Source organism: Aspergillus campestris (genome assembly GCF_002847485.1).
Source record: "Aspergillus campestris IBT 28561 chromosome Unknown P168scaffold_8, whole genome shotgun sequence".
Lineage (NCBI taxonomy): Eukaryota > Fungi > Ascomycota > Eurotiomycetes > Eurotiales > Aspergillaceae > Aspergillus > Aspergillus campestris.
Window position 1 is genome coordinate 1010366 of NW_020194343.1, and position 19230 is coordinate 1029595.

Sequence of the window (19230 nt, forward strand, 5' to 3'; positions counted from 1 at the left end):
CTGTCCCTCGGTGTGCCACGCATCGACACTTTTTGCGTTTTGCATGGATGCTCCAGATACATCTATCGCTCGACAAGTTATTCTGCCGTTCGATCTACAGGTGTAGCCCTGAATATAGGGTTACTCAAGAAGGCCAAAATCGTCATATATCCATGCCATCCTGACAGTCCCCTTATTTATTGCAACAATAAGGAGTCCGTCAGGCTCTATAAGTCTTGATATCCGAGGCTTCTCCACATCGTGTCCCTGGTCCTTGAAAAAGACTTTGACGAGATAATTCACGTTCATCACTCCAATGACTTACCGCCAATTCCTGAACAAAAAAACCATATACGAGAGTACCAAGCTACATCAGTAATAATTTAATTGATTATATGGGTCTCGCTCTCAGTGTAAGTCTCTCAGCATTATACAACCCACACACGAAGACAGCCCAATTCTAACAAGGCCTATTGAATACAATAGAACCTTTGCGTCTGAACCCCAGAGAAATCCCCCTGTCCTTGCTGCAGGTGCCCCAGGGTGCCGAAAGGATTGTCTTGCAGGAGGCTGAGCTGGTCAGTCTCTTCACCGCAAAACGCAAGGATCGCAAGGCCTACTACCAGGATTTTACAAAAGGGGGCCGTCTGCGGGCCACACACTATGGCATCGATCTCCATATTCGTAATTGTAAGGGAGGTCGACAATGTGGAGAGCGTTGCCCATGAGATGAGAGTCCAGGGTGGTGAGAGACTTGTGACGGATCATTATGATAGGCTTTGAAATAAAGCACTTTTTCCCTGAATGATAAAAAAACCTGGGATTGAAGCCTGGAGGTATGAATAGTCAGAAGATCCAGACAAGATATATTGACAGAATCCGCTAATTTGCTGTTTCGCATTAGGTAGAGACTTAGTTTTCCAGCAGCAGCAAAATCTGTGTCAACGGGATCCCACGTCGAGGCAATATTGCCGTGACTGTGGTGGACTATACCTATGCCAACTCGAGGTTGTGTTCCGGGACATGTCTCTCGATCTGGTGCAAAGTGCGATACTACCGGTTTGGAAACGGGCTCAATTAGCCTATTAATAAACGTTCTGGTCGATTGAACCGGGTAATCGTCGAACTGTTCTAATACGCGATGAGGGACGTTTTGTCAAAAACCTGGCATCATCCTTTAACCACACTATACGAGCTCTGCAACCCGATTTATCTGGTTTTCAACTGCGACGCCTATGTTCAATCAGGCTGTTAGCTTTTCCAGCTATCTTGTCCTGCTCTGGAAACTATGGATCGTGGTCAGCTCGAGGAATCCTGCTAGGCCTCAATTCGGCCTTTTTGTGTCCCGTCTGGACGTTGCTAGACCTGCAGCGGTGTTCTGATAAAACTCCTGAATTTATGAAGGTTTACGAAATTACACGCTAGTTGGAATTATGTTTCTCTTCTTATAGGGTGGTACTAATTCAACTTGGTTTGTGTTGTTTAGAAATCTGGCCTTGGATATATAGCAATTTCTTTAATCATGTCAATAAATATATAACTGACACAACTTCGAGAAAACCTCGATATAACCCACACAGAGTACCCTGTATCTATGATTAAACCCAGATAATAACCTATTAGCAGCTAATCTAAACAAACAATGATACTATCAATCCCAATCCACACATTCCAACACGATTGTCGGAAATATTAGGTAGTACCGTGAACACAGCAAGTTAGGGTTACACTGTCACTAAAATTACCCTCCCCTTACAGTTTCAAAGCAAAAACAAATATTCAACAAGACGGCAAGGTGGGAGAGTGGTTAATCCGTAAGACTCGAAATCTTATCCCTTCGGGGTCGTCGGTTCGAATCCGGCCCTTGTCGAATTTTTTTGCTTTTGCTTCGTCTGCTTCGCATAGCTGTTGCTAGGGTGAGAGTAAGCTGGAGGTTTTTTTGCTTCTATTGTTTTTGGTTGATAGTGTATGTTTTTGTTATCTTTCGTATAAGGAGGTTGTGCACTAGGTCTCGGCTATACATCAGAACTTTGCTACCTATTTGACTGCAGGCTAATAGGATCTATTCGGGAGCTTGGCTAATTTGATACACTGCCTGAATCTAGTATTTGTAGACGCCACCCAGGCGAAACGGATTAATGCTATCTATCCAGTTGGTTCTCTTTCTATGCCCAGAAGTATTGCTGCCCACCGGAGGTACTTACCCACTCCTCCAGCAATACCGGTACTAACCAGTCCAGAGTATAACAACCACAGCTCTAATTGGGTACCAGCAGCCACCCCAGCGGCATCACTCTCCAATCACACTGCTTTGGACTCGTCTGCATCTGCCCTGAACAGGAAACAAAACCACCGCGCCCGCCGGCATTGTCTCCATCTGATCAGGATGGCTCGAGATTCATCGTTTGTCCATTCAAGTGGTTGAAAGACGCTCTACTAATGTAGCCAGTGCAGTAGTACCTAGTAGTAGCCTGGTACGGTCAGCGATTATGATCCACCCTACCAGGAAACAGAAACAGATTCCCTGAGCTAGAGAGCCTGGTTTCAAGCGACATGCAGCGAAGAGCACGGGGTTGCATTGGTTGCATATAACTAGTACATAGTCTGGACCTAGTACCTAGGCACCTGGATACTTGTTTAGATACTGGTAGTGAGTAGTAACCTGCCTAGGTCCTACGGTCTACCCCTGCCTGTGACCAGAACGAAACCGGCAGTTAACATGGATCAAGGTGATTGTTCCCCCGCACCGAAGAATGGAAGCTTCGGTGAGGGCTTTTTCATCTGAAATACGGTCTTGGTGGCGTGGATGATGGGGCTCGGTGTGCTGTTCCTGACTTCTACCTAAGATAGGTTTACGGAGTAGAAAATCTCTCACTCTGGGAGGCACACACCCAGACCCATATATATTCTCTCTCTCTCTCTCTCTCTCTCTCTCTCTCTCTCTCTCTCCCCCCCCCTTATATTGGTTGATTCTTTGTGTTTGAAATTATTTAATCCTAGGTTTATCTAATATTGTAAAATACAGGCTAAGATGGCCTTTAAGCGGAAATAAAAATTTCCTCGTCTCTGTTTGCGACAACCAGCTGTTTCAAAAGTCTCATAGAAGGATGACTCTGGCACGGACATAAGGAACGAATTCGCCACTAGCTAAACCCCAACAGGCCTAGTGGGAGGCAGTGGCCAGAGAAAAGGTGAAAGCTCGAAGCTCGGGAGCTCCAATAGAACTAAATAGGGTTGCATGCAAGCTACGCGGGAGCTGCGGAGAGCTGGAGGAGGGGCATCCCACCTTGGATTTTTCTCTTCTTTTTGCTCTGTCTTTTCTTTTTCCTTTCTCTCTTTTTTTTTTTTTTTTGAATCAGAAATAGATATATAGGAGACACATGTAGTAATATTTTGGAATATTTTCTATCCACCATGAACGCATATTGTTTGTTTCTTTTCTTGTCTTGATTTAAGCTGTTGCCGCAGCTGTCGCAAACTCCGACAATACCGTACCATACCATACACCACAATACACTAAATACCACATGATACTGACAGCAACGGTATCAGACCAGGCCGATCTCAGCCGGGCCTTTTCGTGGGGAAGCACCAAGCATACCACGAGACGAGCACAGCATCTGCAAGGCCGAGCTCACCTTGCGTTCCAACTTCATTATTAGAGGATAGTACTGTTAAGGGTCTTGGAGTTGTCCGTTTTTGACCGGTTAAAACCCCTCTTTGCTGGTGTAGGTCATGGTAAGGGACAGTCCACCCGAGGCAGAGAACTCGGAACACACGTGAGATGGTAGATGAGAGGAATCAGCTCGATCCAAGGTCTTGTCTTTGTGCATGGGATCAAATCAAAATGAATTAATCCGGTGTCGCATGTCACATTGTCGATGCTACTCCGAGCAAAGTTAGTTAGTTAGTCAGTTGGCTGCAGAGGAGATGGATTTGCTGGGCGGATATCGCGCTGTCCACGGTCAGCTTTATCGATAGACTTATCAACCAGCTGATATCGAGCGCATCAGGATAAGGCATTCATCCTTATCTCGAGCTGACTTGTTCTGGAATACAGTCTCATATACCTCCTAACCACCTCTACCTTACTCCGTAGTCCGTCCTCTGGCATCCAAGCCATTTAAGCTCCCATTGTGTGGGATGTATGAGCCGTGTTACCCGGTCTCTCATGTGATACCGTACGGTACCAAATACTCCCTCATCCTCATTCCTCTACCAATCTTCTCTGGGGATTGGAGATTGGTCAGCTCGCCTCTGAGTCCAACGATCATAGTCGGAGGGTTCCGGCAGGGTATGGGTGTATCTGGTATCTGGTATCTGGTATTTGGTATACTGGTATAATTGTATTATTGGTAAATAACGCTCGCAAGAGAACATGGCCATTTGCCTCCTCCTCTCTTCGTCTTGGACTCCTCCTTTATTTCTACTTTTGGTTCACATCATTTTCTCCATTTTTCTCCATTCTTATCCGTGGTCTTGCCAATATTCATTTGGCTTTCCTTTTTTATCAGTTTTTCATCCATTCTTGGATCCACTTCAGCACACGGTCCACACCAGCTGGTCCTAGTTTCCTCTTAAAGGTAGCTTGTCTTTTCTTTCCTTACCTTACAGCCTGGTTATTGAAATACCGTACCCTGACTAACTACGACTATAGTTAACTAACCTCAGCTCCAGCAAAGCCAACTAACTTTCTTTAATTACTCCAGCTTTTTTTGGTCTGATGAATTCTTAACTTGTTTCCTACAACCTCCTGGTGTAGTGGGTTTCTTTTCTTTCTTCATTCTTGCCTCTTGTCTGCCACTGGCATCATTTTCAGCTTCCTTTCTACCCCTCTGACCCCCCCCATATTGGCGCCGCTTCATCGATTGCATGCTTGCTACCCCTGCCCTCTCTCGGAGCATGCATTGTATCGCTGGTTTAAGAGTGATCTGATTCATTGTCCTGCTGTCATCTATCTATCTGCGTGCTTGTTGGCTAGCTTCTGCCTCGGACCAACCCCGCCATCTACGGATTCATGCAGACCATGCCCCCCCGAGCGTCCATGACTAGCTCATTCTCTGTGACGGACGCCAACAATGAGGTGGTTTGCCCACTGAAGAACAATGATGGCTCCAATTGTCGGAAAAGATGCTTGGGCGTGAGTTTTCCCGTTCCCACCCACCCCCCTCCTTATTTGTTCTCTCGCCCGCCCACCACTCCGCGATAAGAGCCCCACTTCTGGCAAGCTCGGCCGTTTTGATCATGACTATCACTCTGTCAACTGGCTGGGAGATACACACATGGGACTTGGAACGGGGAGGGAGGTGGCGACGGAGGCTGAGGCTTTATAACCACCTATCTGGCGTTCGCATCTGACATGTCATGTCCCCGCGTTAGGAGAAGCGCTATCGCTCCATGCAGGAGCACATTCGGCGGGCCCATCCGAACCACTATATCCCGAAGCTCCCGGCGACCGAGGAGAGCTTCCTTCTGATGGTCACCACGCCGCCGGATCAACGGGCCCATTTGTCTCCGCCAAACCAGTCCCAGTCTCATCGGAGGCGCAATGGTGGGTATATTCCATGCGACCGTGAAAATACCCTGTTGATGGGGATTTAGGAATCGCCGACCGCGATATCTACGTCGCGGATGCCAGCTCTCCCGCTACTCCTCACGGGCCCGATGAGACTCATCCGGCCGCTGCGACAGCTGCCGTAGCTTTGGCCCAGTTGCATCATAATCGGCTCGCCTCGGACTGGGATACGGATATGGTATGTTGACTTCACCCTTTTGGACCCTTTTTTAAAGGGTGGGAATAACAAATGACAGGAGAGTCATTCGGACAACGACCTTGCGCAAGGTCGTATGCGTTCTTCCATTGAACTGCCCTCGCTGCGTGATCATTTTAAACAAGAATCCTTACGGCCACTGTCGCCTCCTCGCCCACGAGGCCTGCTCCCGTCCATCCTCAACCACTCGCCTCCGGGGCGCTCCTCCACCCTGCCTCCGATTCAACGAAGCGACAAGCTACCGCGACCGCGCAAGTCGTCCATCTCTGGAGCTCGCAAGCCGAAACACGAACGGATCAAGTCGCGCGAGCTGAACAGACGACGCCCTAGTCTCGGCGACCGCAAGGCGCTCTCGGCCGAACCACAGACAGCCGCATGGGCACAAGGCAAACGGTGGGAGGACCTGATCGAAGCAGCCACATCGGCGACGGAGGTCGATGACGATCGACAGTCTGAGGTGAGTCCGCTCATAGACCTCTCATCCCGGCCCTTATCAGAGATTGCTAACCGTGCCTGACGTCAGCTCGGTCGCTCGCCCACCATTCCCCCACTAATTTCCAACCTGACGGGACCATCCGAGAAAACTCGGTCGTCGTTACCACCGGGGTTCGCACAGTCCGGGCTCCCTCATCCGTCGCATCGTCCTTTCGGGCCTCACTCGTACGCGGCGTCGCCTCTGCATAAATCCCTGACCCCACCGCCCTACGACCTGGCCCGCAACCGCGACAGCGACCTGGAACCGTTCCCGTCCATCGAGTCGTCGCTTGACTCGGCGTCGACAACGTCCGGCAGAATGGGCGTTAGCCGCCTGGGACCCCCGATGAACGACTCGAGCCCGGTGCTGAACATTTTCCCTTCGTCGGCCTCGCAGCGCCAGCACCACCGCTTTTCGAACCCGACCCCGGCTTCCTACCGCAGCAAGGAGATCGAGATCTACTGCGCGCATTGCAAGCGCGCGTGGCCCGTGAACGAGTGCTACGCTTGTACTGAGTGTATCTGCGGCGTGTGTCGCGAGTGCGTGGGCATGTTCATGGGTAGTCCGCAGAACTCATTCCGAAATGTGACATCGAGCCCGGGCAGTGCCATATCGCATGGACCTACCAGCTATCCCAACCGGCCCTGTCCATCGTGCCGGGCGATTGGAGGGAAGTGGAAGGCATTCCGATTGGACTTCAGATGATCCTTCCTTCCTTTTCACCTTTTCACATTCCCCCCCTTCAACCCTCTTGTTTTTCTTTCTTTTTATTCTTTTATCCACCGGAACACGGAGTTGGACGGAGTCAATCATGTTTTACGGACGTTACGATTAACGGATTGAGGGACTCGGTACTCAAAAGATTTACGGATGATGACGGGGAGTGCTTAGCGGGCGGAACAGACAACAGCAGCGGGCACTCCCTAAGTGACGAGAACCCTGGATGTAACGCACCAGATGTGAAAGCTGGACTTTTCTTTTCTTTTCTTTTCTTTCTTTTTCTTCTTCTCTTCTCTTCTTGTTTTCTCTCTTTCACTAGATGAGATGCTTTTTCTTCTTCTCTCACTGTTATAACTGGTGAGATCTGTCTCTTCAGTGAGATTTGACGTGACGCTGGCGATCATTCGATATACACTAACGGTGGCATTTTGGTGTTGGCTTTTTCATACTTATCCTGTGGTTGGTTGGTTTGACTTCTTATGATATATGTATGGTGACTGCATCAATGAAGATATATCTATCTATCTGTTCCAACTCACCAGCAGGTCTCATTTCTAACCACAAGAAACAAAACAAATCAACAAAAAAACAAAGACACAAAGAAAACTACTCAACCCAAACAACACTACTCACCCCCTCCGCAGTCCCCACCTCTCCCTCCTCCCCAACATCCAAACTAGCCACAACCGCCCCCAACTCCCCACTCTTCACATCCCTCTCCAAAACAACCACCCTCGCCGAGCTCTGATCCCCAACCAGCATCAAATTCCCCTCCCGATTGACAGCCATCGTGCGCGGGACCTTCCCCCCCGACGAAACAAGATCCTCAACCTTCACTGTCCCATCCTCGGCACGGCTCAGCGTCACCACGGAGTCATTAGGCGCAAAGGCCTGGTCCGTCCGGATCGAAACGTAGATGTTGGACCCCGCAGCGACGACCGCGGAGAGAGTAGCGCCTTCGGGCAGGGTCTCATCCGGATAGGGCACGAAGGACTGGATGTGTTTGAAGGTAGGGCATTGCTCCTCTCCCTCCTCATCATCCCCTCTCTTCTCCTTCTCCTCCTCCTCGTCATCATCGCCAGAGCTAGAGCCAGAGGCAGCCGGATAAACAACCTCATAAGCATTCATTCGCCCATTCAACTCATTAACCGTATAAAGCGTCGTCTGGCCCTCCCCCCCAGGAACATGCCCAACAGGCGCAAAGCGTGACAGCGAAGCAGGCGGCGTCCAGAAGACAGCGTGGCGGGGCCCTGCGCCCCGCGGGAAGCCGCCGATGGAGGGGCAGGGGGACAGCTTGCCGGTGGATTTTTGGATCGCGTAGATGCGGATCTCGTCGGCGCCGAGGTCGGGCGAGATTATGTAGGTGTTTGTGGGGTCGAGGAGGACTTGGTGCGGGTGGGAGATGGCTTGTTGCGGGTTGGGGGAGGGTGTGGAGAGCTTGTAGGGGATGTATTGGTGGGGTTCGGAGTGGGGGGTTAGGGGGAGGGTGTAGGTTGAGAGGGAGGCGCCGCCGCTGGTTTCTTTGTTAGTTTTATAGATCTTATGTGGTGTATATATTTATATTGGGGAGGGGAAAGAAGGACATACTAGTGCGCAATAGCGAGATATCGTTTCCCGTCTTCACCGCCGTAGATGACGCTGTGGACGCCGCCGCCAGGGACCTCCGTCGTGGTGATCTCTTTTAGAGAACCTCCCTTATCAGAGATGGAGAGCGTGCTGACCGAGCCGTTGGTCTTTGGATCGCCCGTCTCGTCGGAGCAGTAGAGGAGGTGTAGGTCCGGATCGACGGTGAGCCAGCTGGGCATGGGCCCGCATGCTTTCAGGGAGGAGACGAGGTCGAGCTTGTAGGCGTCATTGTGGCGCTGGGTGAGGGAGAGGGCGTAGACGTTGCCGTTGTAGTGGGTTGCGTAGATGTTGGCTTGTGATGATGATGATGATGATGCTGCTGCTGCGGAGAGCAAGGGGGAGAGGGAGAGGAGAGTGGTGAGGGGGTGGATCATTGTTGCGGTTCTCGTTGATTATGTTCGCATTTACAAGGAAGAATTTGGGCCAGGAAAAAAGAGAAGGGACGTGGTTTTTAAAGATTGGAGAGCCCTTTGAAGGGCTGAATTCCGGATAAAGGAAGCATCGTGGCAGGGATGATTGGGGGTGTTGATGTGGGGAAGTACAGGCTGGGAGTGGTATGGATCGACATGTACGTCTGGAATGTAACTGTATCACTTCATTTATTTCGAGTGTTGCCCGCTACGCCCCGATTGTCTATCAATCTATGAAGGAGGAGATCACAAAGTGGCTGATATGATCCATACGGGATGATCAGTCAAGCCCTAACTCCTCCCTCCGTGCCCAACAACATGTCCACCACGACAGACATCACCAGTCACTGATACTGATAGGTCAGATCAGGAAATGACCCTATTTATCTGCCGCACTTACGATCCCTCCTGCAGGAACACTCGTGTCCTTGAGTCATTCAGGCGGCTTCGTCTGTCCGTCTATCCTTCACAACCGGCTTCTCTACCCCTGTTCAGGCCCGGGGGTTCCCGGCGACAGTGGTGAAACCGGGTAGGATTCGCTGCAGGATTCGCCCCGATGGGGCCGGATGGGGGCTAAATGGGGGCCATATTGAGATTGGATTGCATGGGGCGAAGCTGGGATCATCGTGGATTTGTCCTGCCAGCAGTGGTCTCTCAATTGGGGATTTTTCAGCTAGATATGGGGGTATGTCGATGAGGTTGGTTGGCAACTGGTGAATTTACAAGCTGGGCAGTTTCAGCCTGAGTTTCTTCCACCTATCATGGCTTTGGTTTGTTGAGTAATATATAAGGACTGACGTATCACAATGCTATTAACAATGGTAATAATAATAAAAAATATGTATAAGGAAGACAATTCCTTTGACCAAGACAAAGAATTTGGAATACGAGGGTAGCATCATGCTGGATGCTTGTTGGCAAGTCACCATCCATACTATGGACAAGACATGTGACCCACACCACATATGTCAGTTTGGAACCCTACAACTCTAAAATGATCTGTAATATCATACGAAAATATGCAAGAATGGTAGAGATTTTCTACAAAATAACTCACAGCGTGCACACGCGGGTATATATGCGATTAGGCCGACCAGACCAGTGTACTACTGCGTTGTCTTATACACTCTCGGGCTATCCCACCTGAAGTTCTCAAACATTAATAGTTCTGATCAGAATCATGTACACTCACGAACCAACCTTGACGCAAATCATATTACTACAGAATATGGCGTCAACGGGATACCGACCCGGAGATCACTCAGTATCCCCACCACCTTATCGGCATCCCGCTCAGTAGGTATACTTCGATGACAAACAGCAAATAACCCTACTCCTTATATCTGGGTCGTGATTCTTCCGATTTTTTTTTTTTTTTTTCAACCTTATATTTATGTCAAATGGAATTTCTTTTCTTGTTCTCCTTCTTTTCTTCCCCAATTTCTCCCGCAAAATAGCTCAAAGCTACCGCCATGGATTCTCCTCCAGCAAAAGCCTGCGTGGATGATGGGTTAACAAGGAGCTATAGTGCAGCTACAGAGGGCTACACTATTCCCCTCGAGCCTGTAATATCCAAACTACCCAGTATCTTAAATCCCCCCGAATTTGAGATATACTGGGACCCCCAAGATACCCAGAATCCCCGTCTATGGCCCCTGTGGTACAAAAGCCTCACAGTGATGACCATGAGTCTCGGCGCTACAGTCGTAAGTCTCTTCAGCACGTTATACACATCGGGGATCCCAGGGCTGCAAGATGAATTCCATATATCCAAGAGTGTGGCCCTCCTGGGCGTCACCACATACCTCCTCGGCATGGCGGCGGGAACGGTTATATTTGCGCCGCTGAGTGAAGTCGTGGGTCGACGGCCTGTTTATATTGTCTCCATGGCAATATTCCTCGTACTGATACTGCCGAGTGCCTTAGCGTCCAACATTGAGTCAATTCTCGTGAGCAGGTTCTTTGGGGGTTTTTTCGGAAGTGCAATGATGTCCAACTCTCCCGCCTCTGTCAATGATATTGTCTCCGATGAGTACCGCGCTCTGGCTTTTGGCTTCTGGTCGATTGGACCTACTAATGGCCCGGTTTATGGTCCGATTATCGGTGGCTTTGTATTCCAATATCTGGGTTGGAGATGGACGAACTGGATTGTTCTCATTATGGGCGGTGTCGTTTTGGCTTTGATGGTCTGTATCAAAGAAACGTACGCTCCGCTTATATTGAGAAAACGAGCCGAAAAACAACGGAAGGAAACGCAGAATCCAAAATGGTGGACTCGTTATGATGGTGAAAAGGATCTCAAGTCATTGCTTAAAACGAGTCTCAGTCGGCCGTTTATGATGATCATAACGGAACCAATATGGTATGTTTCTCACCAGACTGTCGCTAACCACCCTTATACGGAAACCTAATCTAATGACACTACAGTCTATTCTGGGATACCTACGTCGCAATCGTCTACGCCATCCTCTACCTCTGCTTCGTCGCCTACCCAATCGCCTTCCACCAAGAACGCGGCTGGTCCCCCGGAACCAGCGGCCTTTCCTTCACCGGCATAGGAGTCGGCGTCCTAATCGCCATCGCCATGGAGCCCCTCTTCCGCAAAGTCATCAACCTCCACCGCAAAAGCCCAGAAACCGGCACAGTGCCACCAGAAGCTATGGTCAGCATCATCTGTTTCGGCGCAACGCTTCTAGCAATCGGCCAGCTGTGGTTCGCCTGGACTTGCACGCCCAATGTGCACTGGATTGCGCCCATTCTGGCGGGCGTTCCCTTTGGCGCTGGGAATGCGTGCGTCTTTATCTATGCGAGTAACTATATGGCGCGCTCGTACGGTATCTATGCTGCTTCGGCGCTTGCGGGGAATATGGTGTTGCGGAGTGTTATGGGGGCTTGTCTTCCGCTTGCTGGGCCGGAAATGTATGCGACGCTTGGGTTGAATTGGGCGAGTACGCTGCTGGGGATTGTGGAGGCTGTGTGCATTTTGATTCCTGTTGTTTTTTACTTTCATGGGCATAAGATTCGGAAAGCGAGTCCGCTTATTAGGGAGATGGAGATGTTACTGGAAACGTGAGATACTCCGGTATGTCTCAGTCATGAGTATCAAGTATCTATTATCCACTCTGTGTATGCGAACCAATCAATTCTGGATTAATATAGTTCTAATAGAGGGTTTCCATCTTTCAAAATAGCGCGGCCTTGCCTTTATTAACCACCAAGGTCTTATAAAGTATGACTTGCCATCTAATAACAAATGAATTCTATATACTAATAAAGCAAACATATATACAAGTAATCTAATCTAATCTATTCCAAATGCAATCCATAACAAACCCCCTAATCCCTCCCCTCAAAAAACCTCAAAACAACCTCAGCAGCCACCTCCGAATCATCCACCCCAGCCTCATCCCCACTCCCCCCAATCTCCTCCAAAACCCTCTTCACCCGCTCCTCGCCCCACTCCAACCGCCTCCCAAACTCCCTACACGTCTCACGGTTCACAAACCCATCGAACTCAAAGTGTCCCTGGAACGTCAACACCCGTCCAGGATAATACAGACCCTGCACCGAACAAGCCGCACTAGACCCCACATTCACCCACGGGGCCGGCAACCCCCCACACCCCCTCCCCTCCTCTTCATCCTTGTGGTATTTGTGACTGGCAGGAACAACCCAATCCCCATGGACCATCTGCAACCGCATACACTCCGGCCCCGCGCGCAGCGCGCGACACGGGCCGGCGAAGGCGCGCGCGAACGGCTCAGATAGCGTTATGTCGACGGGGCCGATTTCGAACCCCGTGGGGCAGGCTTCGACGTGCACGGATGGGTAGAGCAGGGCTTGCGCGATGATTTGGTGCCCGAAGCAGGCGCCGAAGAGCCGGACGTGCGGGTAGCATGTGAAGACTGTTTGGATGAAGTGTTGGAGGGGCGTGATCCAGGGGTGGGTGGTTGTTGCGTAGACGCCGGAGCTGGAGCCGGTTATGAGGATGCCGTCGATGGGTTGGGTTAGGGGGTTGGTGTTTGAGTTGTTGTCGCTGGCGCCGTTGGTGGTGGTGCCGTTGGTGGCGACGGTGGTGGAGGAGGAGGGATTGGGCTGCTTGCGTAGACTGTCTAGGGAGGGAAGACAGCCTCCTACGACGTCGTAGGCTGTCGTGTGGATCTGTGAAGGAGACTTATGGACTCGTGCAGCGGCTTCTTGGAGGAGTTTTTTGAATTGAGAGGAGTAGAGTCCGCGACGGGCGTAGACGGCCGGGACGGGGATGTCCGCGTCGAGGATGGCGATGTGCATTTGTCGCTTTGTCGATGCTTGATTTGATTGCGCACTCTCTGTAATTTGTTCTCTTTGATTGATGATAAGCTGGTATGTTGATCGAGTGTTGTAAGGCGGATTGAGTGAATTGGATTGTTGTATGTTTTGGGTGGCGCATCTCCATGGGTTGGATTTTAAAGAAAAATGTTAAAAAGTGGGTCAGACGCATAATGTTACTTGTTTTGGAAGGGCGGTCCGTTTGGATTCGCGAATAACTTCAAAGCTTATCTGTCGGTTATTCGGATATATGGTATCAGTACTCAGAAGCGAGGTCGTGGAGCGGCATCTATCAACCACTGAAGGGCGGCAGGCTGCAGCCCATATATCAAGCGCATATCAAATGCGGAGACAGATCTATACAGATAAGATAAGTAACTGATTGTCCATTGTCGTAACTCATATCTATTAGCATAGCATGCATGCATCACTGCACGATCTTATAACTCCCCCCGCTGACTATCTCCAGCTTCCCCCGGGACACCATGCCCGCCAGGAACTCGCGCAACTCCTCATTGCTGAAAGGAAACCCTCCGGGCACCGCGATCTTCAGCATCATCACGATCCGCTGCAGCGGCATCGCCCCCTGGTTAGTCAGCATCCCCACAATAAATTGCCAGTAAAGGTTCATCTTTTCCATGGCTGCCGCTTCGGCCGATTCCTTGGCTGCCGCCGCCGCCGCCGCATCGGCGGCTGCGGCTGCTTGCGCTGCGTCGGCGGCTGCGGCTCCGTCGTCGTCGGCGCCGGGGATGTTGGCGCTGCCGGGGGCGGCCGTCTCGTCGCCTTCGTTTGGTAGTACTTCCAGTACGCGGTAGGTGTCGCGCGGTCCTTCGATGAGGATGCGTTTACTGACCCAGAATAAGCACGCGCTGCGCACTAGCGACGGTGACATGGATAGTTGCGCGGCGAGGTCCTCGATGGTGAGAGATTTTGAGTCCCCCGACGGTGACTGGAAGGCGTAGATGACGGTCGCTTGCCACGTCGTGACTTCGTTGACGAATACTCGGTCTTCGAGGTCCAGCTCGACGGTCACTTGGCCGAGTCCGTTGAGCCATGTCAGTTTCCGCGACTGCTTCAACGAGCCAAACCCGGCCGCGTAACGTTGCTGCAGCTGCACGATATCCTCCGGCACGTGGAACTCCTGCTCTTGGATATCGGGCCAGAAGAAATGCGACAGGATCTTGGCATGCAGGTCCGGAATGTCCCTCCCGGCTGGGCGTTTCGCACCCTGAGCCGGAGTCGACGGCGTCGCGGCGGACTGTTTTCTCGCAAGCCCCTGGTCGTTCCGCACCACGGCGTCGACTCGTCGCGAGTCGAAGATATCGCGTAGCATGACCTCGCACGCCTGTAGAGCATTGTCGCCGAACCGGAGCTTGAGAAGCTCTAGGACCGACATTTCCTGGTCGTAGTCGGCCCGTTTTTGCAGTAGCCGGTCGGCTAGCATATTCTGCATCTCTTTGACGAACATCTCCTTTGATTCGAAGAGACTGATTAGACTGCCGATCACGTCTGACGTCTTCGATTTGCGGTAATCGGGCGCAGCGTCGACTGGATCAGGCACCCAGCTCATGTCGTCCCAGTCTAATTCTCCTTTCTCGCCGCGCAGCGAGTTCTGGTGCGCTTTGGTCAGTTCTGCTGACAGCTCAACCAGCTTATCTCCGCTCGATGAGGCCTGTGCATCTGCATCCGCCGGATCAGCCAAGAGACCGCCAACGATCACCCGGACCGTATCGTCGCGATCCCGTAGATACCGGCGGATTGGTCTCGCAATCCGGTCGAGGAGGACGCCCTTGGGATCAAGCAAGTTGAATGACCGAATGATGGAAATGTAGACCTGCAAGATTTCAACAGTCGAAGCACCCGGGTGTAGTAGCCTGCGATTGAGCGTCGCGACAAACGAGTGCGTTAGGTGGGATCGCGCAGCCGGATATGTGATGAAGTGTCGCAGATCTTCAATAGCACCACTGCTCGCAGGCCATTCCACGATCACATCGAAAAGCTCGCTCGTCCGCAGGGACCCGAGACGCGAAATCCCGATTTCCTGCCATTTTTCTACGTCATTGAGGTTCACGTCAAGCTGATCGGGCTCTTTCTGCCCAGACTCTGGGACATTGATGACAGACAGGACCTGAACCACCAGCCGCGCAAACACGTTCTCGATCCAATGGCGCAGATGGGATGATGCCAAGGACGGCCCTTCCCACTGGTTTGCGTACGCCGTTCTAATAAACTCCGACATCATGGCATTCATCACACCGGCGAAAACCTTTTGCGCTTTCTCCCCGCCCAGTCCCACGAGCTGCAAACCATGCAGTAATGACAACAATTTTTCCCGAGCAGCAGCCACGCGGGTCTCTCCCTCGTCGGACATCATCTGCAGCCGAAACTCGTCGGACGGGGCATCCCGCCAGTCTTGGTACGACACGGAGTACTGATGGTCGATCTCCATGTTCTCGACGCTAAGCGCATCCTCGAAGATTTCCTCAGTCAAGGTATCTATCCCAAGTATCGTCAACGAATCCCTAGCAAGCTCGCGCGTAAGCAATACCGAAAACTGGGGCCACGGCAGCGCATATGCCACCATCATATGGAAGCCACGGCGTAGCTTAATCAACGCCCGCTCCTCTCCCCCTGCACTCAGCAGCGGAAGCACGTATTCCACGAGTGGGGAGAAGTAGATCCTCCGAGCGAATTGTAAGCAGTGAACTATCTTCTGCAGTAGTTGGTCCTGCTCGGGGTGGTTCAAAAGCTGCAATGCAAACAGTTAGGATAACAGGCAGGACCGCAAAGGACAACAAGTAACCCACCATGTGTAAGCTTCCTCGGAAGTTCTTCAAGAAATGTCTCCGTATCTCATACCCATACCAATCGATAATACTTCGCTGAGCAGCGTCCGGCCCCCCTTGCGACAAAGGCGCAGTCAAGAACGCCAGTGCAGCACTGACATCTTTCGACGGCCGCGTGTGTCGATTGAAGTGTCGTAAAAGTCTCGTCTCCTCAGCATCCTCTCCCAGCACCCATATGTCCAGTTCTCGGTCCGGGACCGACAAGAACCTCGTCGCTGCCCGCCATGCTCGGTCCCAGGTGGCCTGGTCGTGCCACGGTTCGTCGACTGTGCTCGCGGGGTCGGTCAACTGGGATGCCGTGGACGATCGAGAGCGGCGATGGCCTGCGTATTGGGCCCGGGGTTGTGAGGTATTCGATTTGGAGGAGAATGGAGAGGAGCTCGTCGGTCCGATCGCCGATCTGTTCGTGGTGAAGTCTTCGAGCGACGCGGGGGAAAACACAGACTCGAAGACGCGTCGGCGGGCGGGGATGATGGGGTCTGTGGGTGGCATTGCGAACGTCACTTGAGAGGCATTTCGATGATGTATTAGCGGTAGACAGCGAGTTTAGTGTCGTCTTTATTTTTCTTTGGTTGTTGCGTCGGCGTGTGAAGATCTTGGTATCGGCTTGATTGAAGCATCCCCAGATAACAACACGCGCTAGCCGGTTTGGGACGTGGCCTGGGCTTGGCGGATGAGTCAGTATCAACTATCAATATTCCCCGATGCAACATCTTTCAACATTCAAGTGTATATCGATGTAGATTGAAATTGTTGTTGCAAATTTCTGACAATCTGGTTGATATATACAGTGAGACACCATGTCTTCAGCATATATCCACGACGGTATCTACCTGAACAAGATACCAGCGAACAATGAATGACTACATCATAAGGCCTAGGCATGCAAGATTAGGGCTCGCAGGGATGAGGACAGATGAGATCCCACTGCTATAATAGACCAGCTAGTAAAATGCTAATCCAAGTCCGAGCCAGCCTCATTCCCCCAAAGGGCCGATCTAGATCCACCCCCGAAGTCCGAACTAGGGTTGGTTCTCAGAACAAGACCCTGCTCGGCTTTGAGCACCCCAGTACGATAGTCCAAATACCTAAAACTGGTTAATCAGAAGGCCTAGTGCATTCCGGTGTAACTACGCAGGTAGTCACGCTTCGGGATGAACATAGCAGTCCCAAGCGTCGGTATATGTAAGGTGACGTCATGGGTATTGTGAGGCCCGAGTATATGCGCAGTCGGCATCGGATCGCAGGGATAGAAGTGATTTTCAAGTCTAGCAAGGGGACAGACTGGAGCTTTATCTGAATCTGATATTCAACTTCGATAAGAGGAGACAAATATGTATGGCGGGACATGCATACGGACGGGGTTGGTTTGCACGGGGACGATGCTGTAAAGGATGGTTCGTGGACGGAGACATTTGGAAGTCACGTAATGAGTAGAAGACTAAGTAGTGAGGCGATTGAAGGAAAGAGCTGGAATGATGTTGTCGTAAGCGAACACTTGGTGAGCTGTTTATCTGGATTGCGGTTGGAGACTGCTAACTGTAAGCGTATTTTGATATTACTCGGTTTTTACGGTAGAGTGATGGTAGGTTGTTACCACAGGCGAATTTACTATGTTCGATATTATTTTATCCAGGAACAAGACACTGTTCGAAGGTAGCCCAGTGGCCGACTCGATTCTAGAAGGAATAGGATGGTCCAAAGACTGGTTCTGTCATTGATATCTTGCACTGACCTGAGATATTTTTTGAACTGTTGAAGAGTAAGCTACTTAGTTGGCCTATACAGGTTGATTAACAGGGTTCACTGTCGTTTTGAGCTGCCTGAAGCGCTTCCTGGCTGTTTTCAGCTGCAGTGTAACATGGTTGCTTAGTTGTAGCTCTACTATGCACGAGAGACTATAAACTCAATGTACGTGATCTTATCGATTCCTTCCAAAATATCACAACCACTTCGACCAAAACAGAAGACACTGTTCTAGCATAACATCGAAAAGCATAAGACATCTCTAGGGTATCATTCAATATAGAGACTGCCCCCACAAACAGACAACCCGGCATCTACCGTTGGATAAGTTACTGAGCACGGATGATCATGCAAATCCAACAGATGTCCCTTCACACACCTCAAGCTCTAGCTCAATTCCCATTACTATCTTCCACCTTCTCCCATTCACTATCGGTACTGACATAGCCCGAGCTCTCCCCACCCATACTGGGACGCTTTCGAACCTCGTTATGCTTGCCCGGCAACTCCAGCGACGTCGGAGCCGCCTCGGTAGGCCGAAGATCGGAACCCGACGCGGCCGGACCCTTGCGTTCTGTCAAACTCTCCGTTTCCGTATCGCTCCCCGGGGTGTCCAGCCCCCCCGGGAGTCTCCTTTTACCGTCCGACGAACCCTTCTCCTCTCCTGTCTTGCCGTCTTGACCGTCTTTCGCTGCCGCTTCCTGCTCAGCCTGCACCTGACTCAGTTCCTTGGCGAACCAGTTGATCGAAAACCATAGCGCCGCGGACAAGAGCGACAGCGCGAAGAAATGAATGCTGTATGTGAACCAGAGCAGGGCCATGAGGAGGGTCTGGAGGGCGGCAAAGGTGACGTTTGTGGCGACGAGCAAGGTCGGGGTGGGACCCGGCGTAAAGACGCTCATCCAAAGATCCTCTATGAAGGAGGCCATGGTGGTGTTGGAGGACGGACACTTCGGGACCGGGTAATCGCGGGGGAAGGTTCGGATCGGGTTTGCGAACTGGGAGATAGGGAGGGAGACGGGCTGGGTCTCTAGAGCTGTTGAGACTTTTTGATCGTGGAATGTGGAATGACGTTAGACCTCGGAACTGCGATCCGCGAACCGTTAGGATCTGTTTGTTTGTCTGTTTTGTTTCGTTTTCCTTTCTTCGCTCTAAGGCTTCTTTAGGGTCTTTTCCGATCGCGCCTGATCCGTGCGTGGCTCAGAAGATCCAAGGGTAAAGAAACGAGCATACCTCACTGACTGTTATGAGATAGAGACACCTGTGGGCGTGATAACCTGGTGATCCGCGAGGATTGGCGGGGGAGTGAGGGGATGTCACGGTCGGGATTCAACTAGCGGTGGGGGTTG

The 19230-nt window shown here is 51.2% G+C and overlaps 6 protein-coding genes and 1 non-coding gene across 7 annotated transcripts; 3 read left to right on the forward strand and 4 right to left on the reverse strand.

Moving 5' to 3' along the window:
• Positions 1–1768: 1768 nt before the first annotated feature.
• On the forward strand, positions 1769–1849 carry P168DRAFT_t114. The gene has a single exon. It is a non-coding gene; the product is annotated as a tRNA-Ser (tRNA).
• Positions 1850–4833: 2984 nt separating this feature from the next.
• On the forward strand, positions 4834–7039 carry rfeD (putative transcription factor RfeD). Its single transcript, XM_024832945.1, has 5 exons — positions 4834–5119; positions 5359–5530; positions 5581–5732; positions 5791–6207; positions 6274–7039. The coding sequence occupies exons 1-5, from the start codon at positions 4997–4999 to the stop codon at positions 6928–6930; spliced, it is 1521 nt and encodes a 506-aa protein (XP_024691835.1). The 5' UTR covers positions 4834–4996; the 3' UTR covers positions 6931–7039.
• A 306-nt stretch (positions 7040–7345) lies between these two features.
• P168DRAFT_305552 (3-carboxy-cis,cis-mucoante lactonizing enzyme) lies at positions 7346–8945 on the reverse strand (the record flags this gene model as incomplete). Its single annotated transcript, XM_024838938.1, has 3 exons — positions 7346–7399; positions 7579–8458; positions 8533–8945. The coding sequence occupies 3 exons, from the start codon at positions 8943–8945 to the stop codon at positions 7346–7348; spliced, it is 1347 nt and encodes a 448-aa protein (XP_024691836.1).
• A 1508-nt stretch (positions 8946–10453) lies between these two features.
• P168DRAFT_282993 (MFS transporter) lies at positions 10454–12054 on the forward strand (the record flags this gene model as incomplete). The annotated part of the gene is made up of 2 exons (XM_024836020.1): positions 10454–11343; positions 11409–12054. The coding sequence occupies 2 exons, from the start codon at positions 10454–10456 to the stop codon at positions 12052–12054; spliced, it is 1536 nt and encodes a 511-aa protein (XP_024691837.1).
• Positions 12055–12317: 263 nt separating this feature from the next.
• P168DRAFT_328298 (type 1 glutamine amidotransferase) lies at positions 12318–13320 on the reverse strand (the record flags this gene model as incomplete). Its single annotated transcript, XM_024841341.1, has 1 exon — positions 12318–13320. Exon 1 carries the CDS (start codon positions 13269–13271, stop codon positions 12318–12320), a length of 954 nt encoding a protein of 317 aa, XP_024691838.1. The 5' UTR covers positions 13272–13320.
• Positions 13321–13676: 356 nt separating this feature from the next.
• Positions 13677–16702, reverse strand: P168DRAFT_271278 (anaphase promoting complex subunit 2). The gene is made up of 2 exons (XM_024835253.1): positions 16097–16702; positions 13677–16038 (listed from the first exon to the last, which is right to left on the reverse strand). The coding sequence occupies exons 1-2, from the start codon at positions 16625–16627 to the stop codon at positions 13717–13719; spliced, it is 2853 nt and encodes a 950-aa protein (XP_024691839.1). The 5' UTR covers positions 16628–16702; the 3' UTR covers positions 13677–13716.
• Positions 16703–18070: 1368 nt separating this feature from the next.
• P168DRAFT_291380 (putative ER membrane protein) lies at positions 18071–19230 on the reverse strand. Its single transcript, XM_024837403.1, has 2 exons — positions 19115–19230; positions 18071–19032 (listed from the first exon to the last, which is right to left on the reverse strand). Exon 2 carries the CDS (start codon positions 18808–18810, stop codon positions 18274–18276), a length of 537 nt encoding a protein of 178 aa, XP_024691840.1. The 5' UTR covers positions 18811–19032; positions 19115–19230; the 3' UTR covers positions 18071–18273.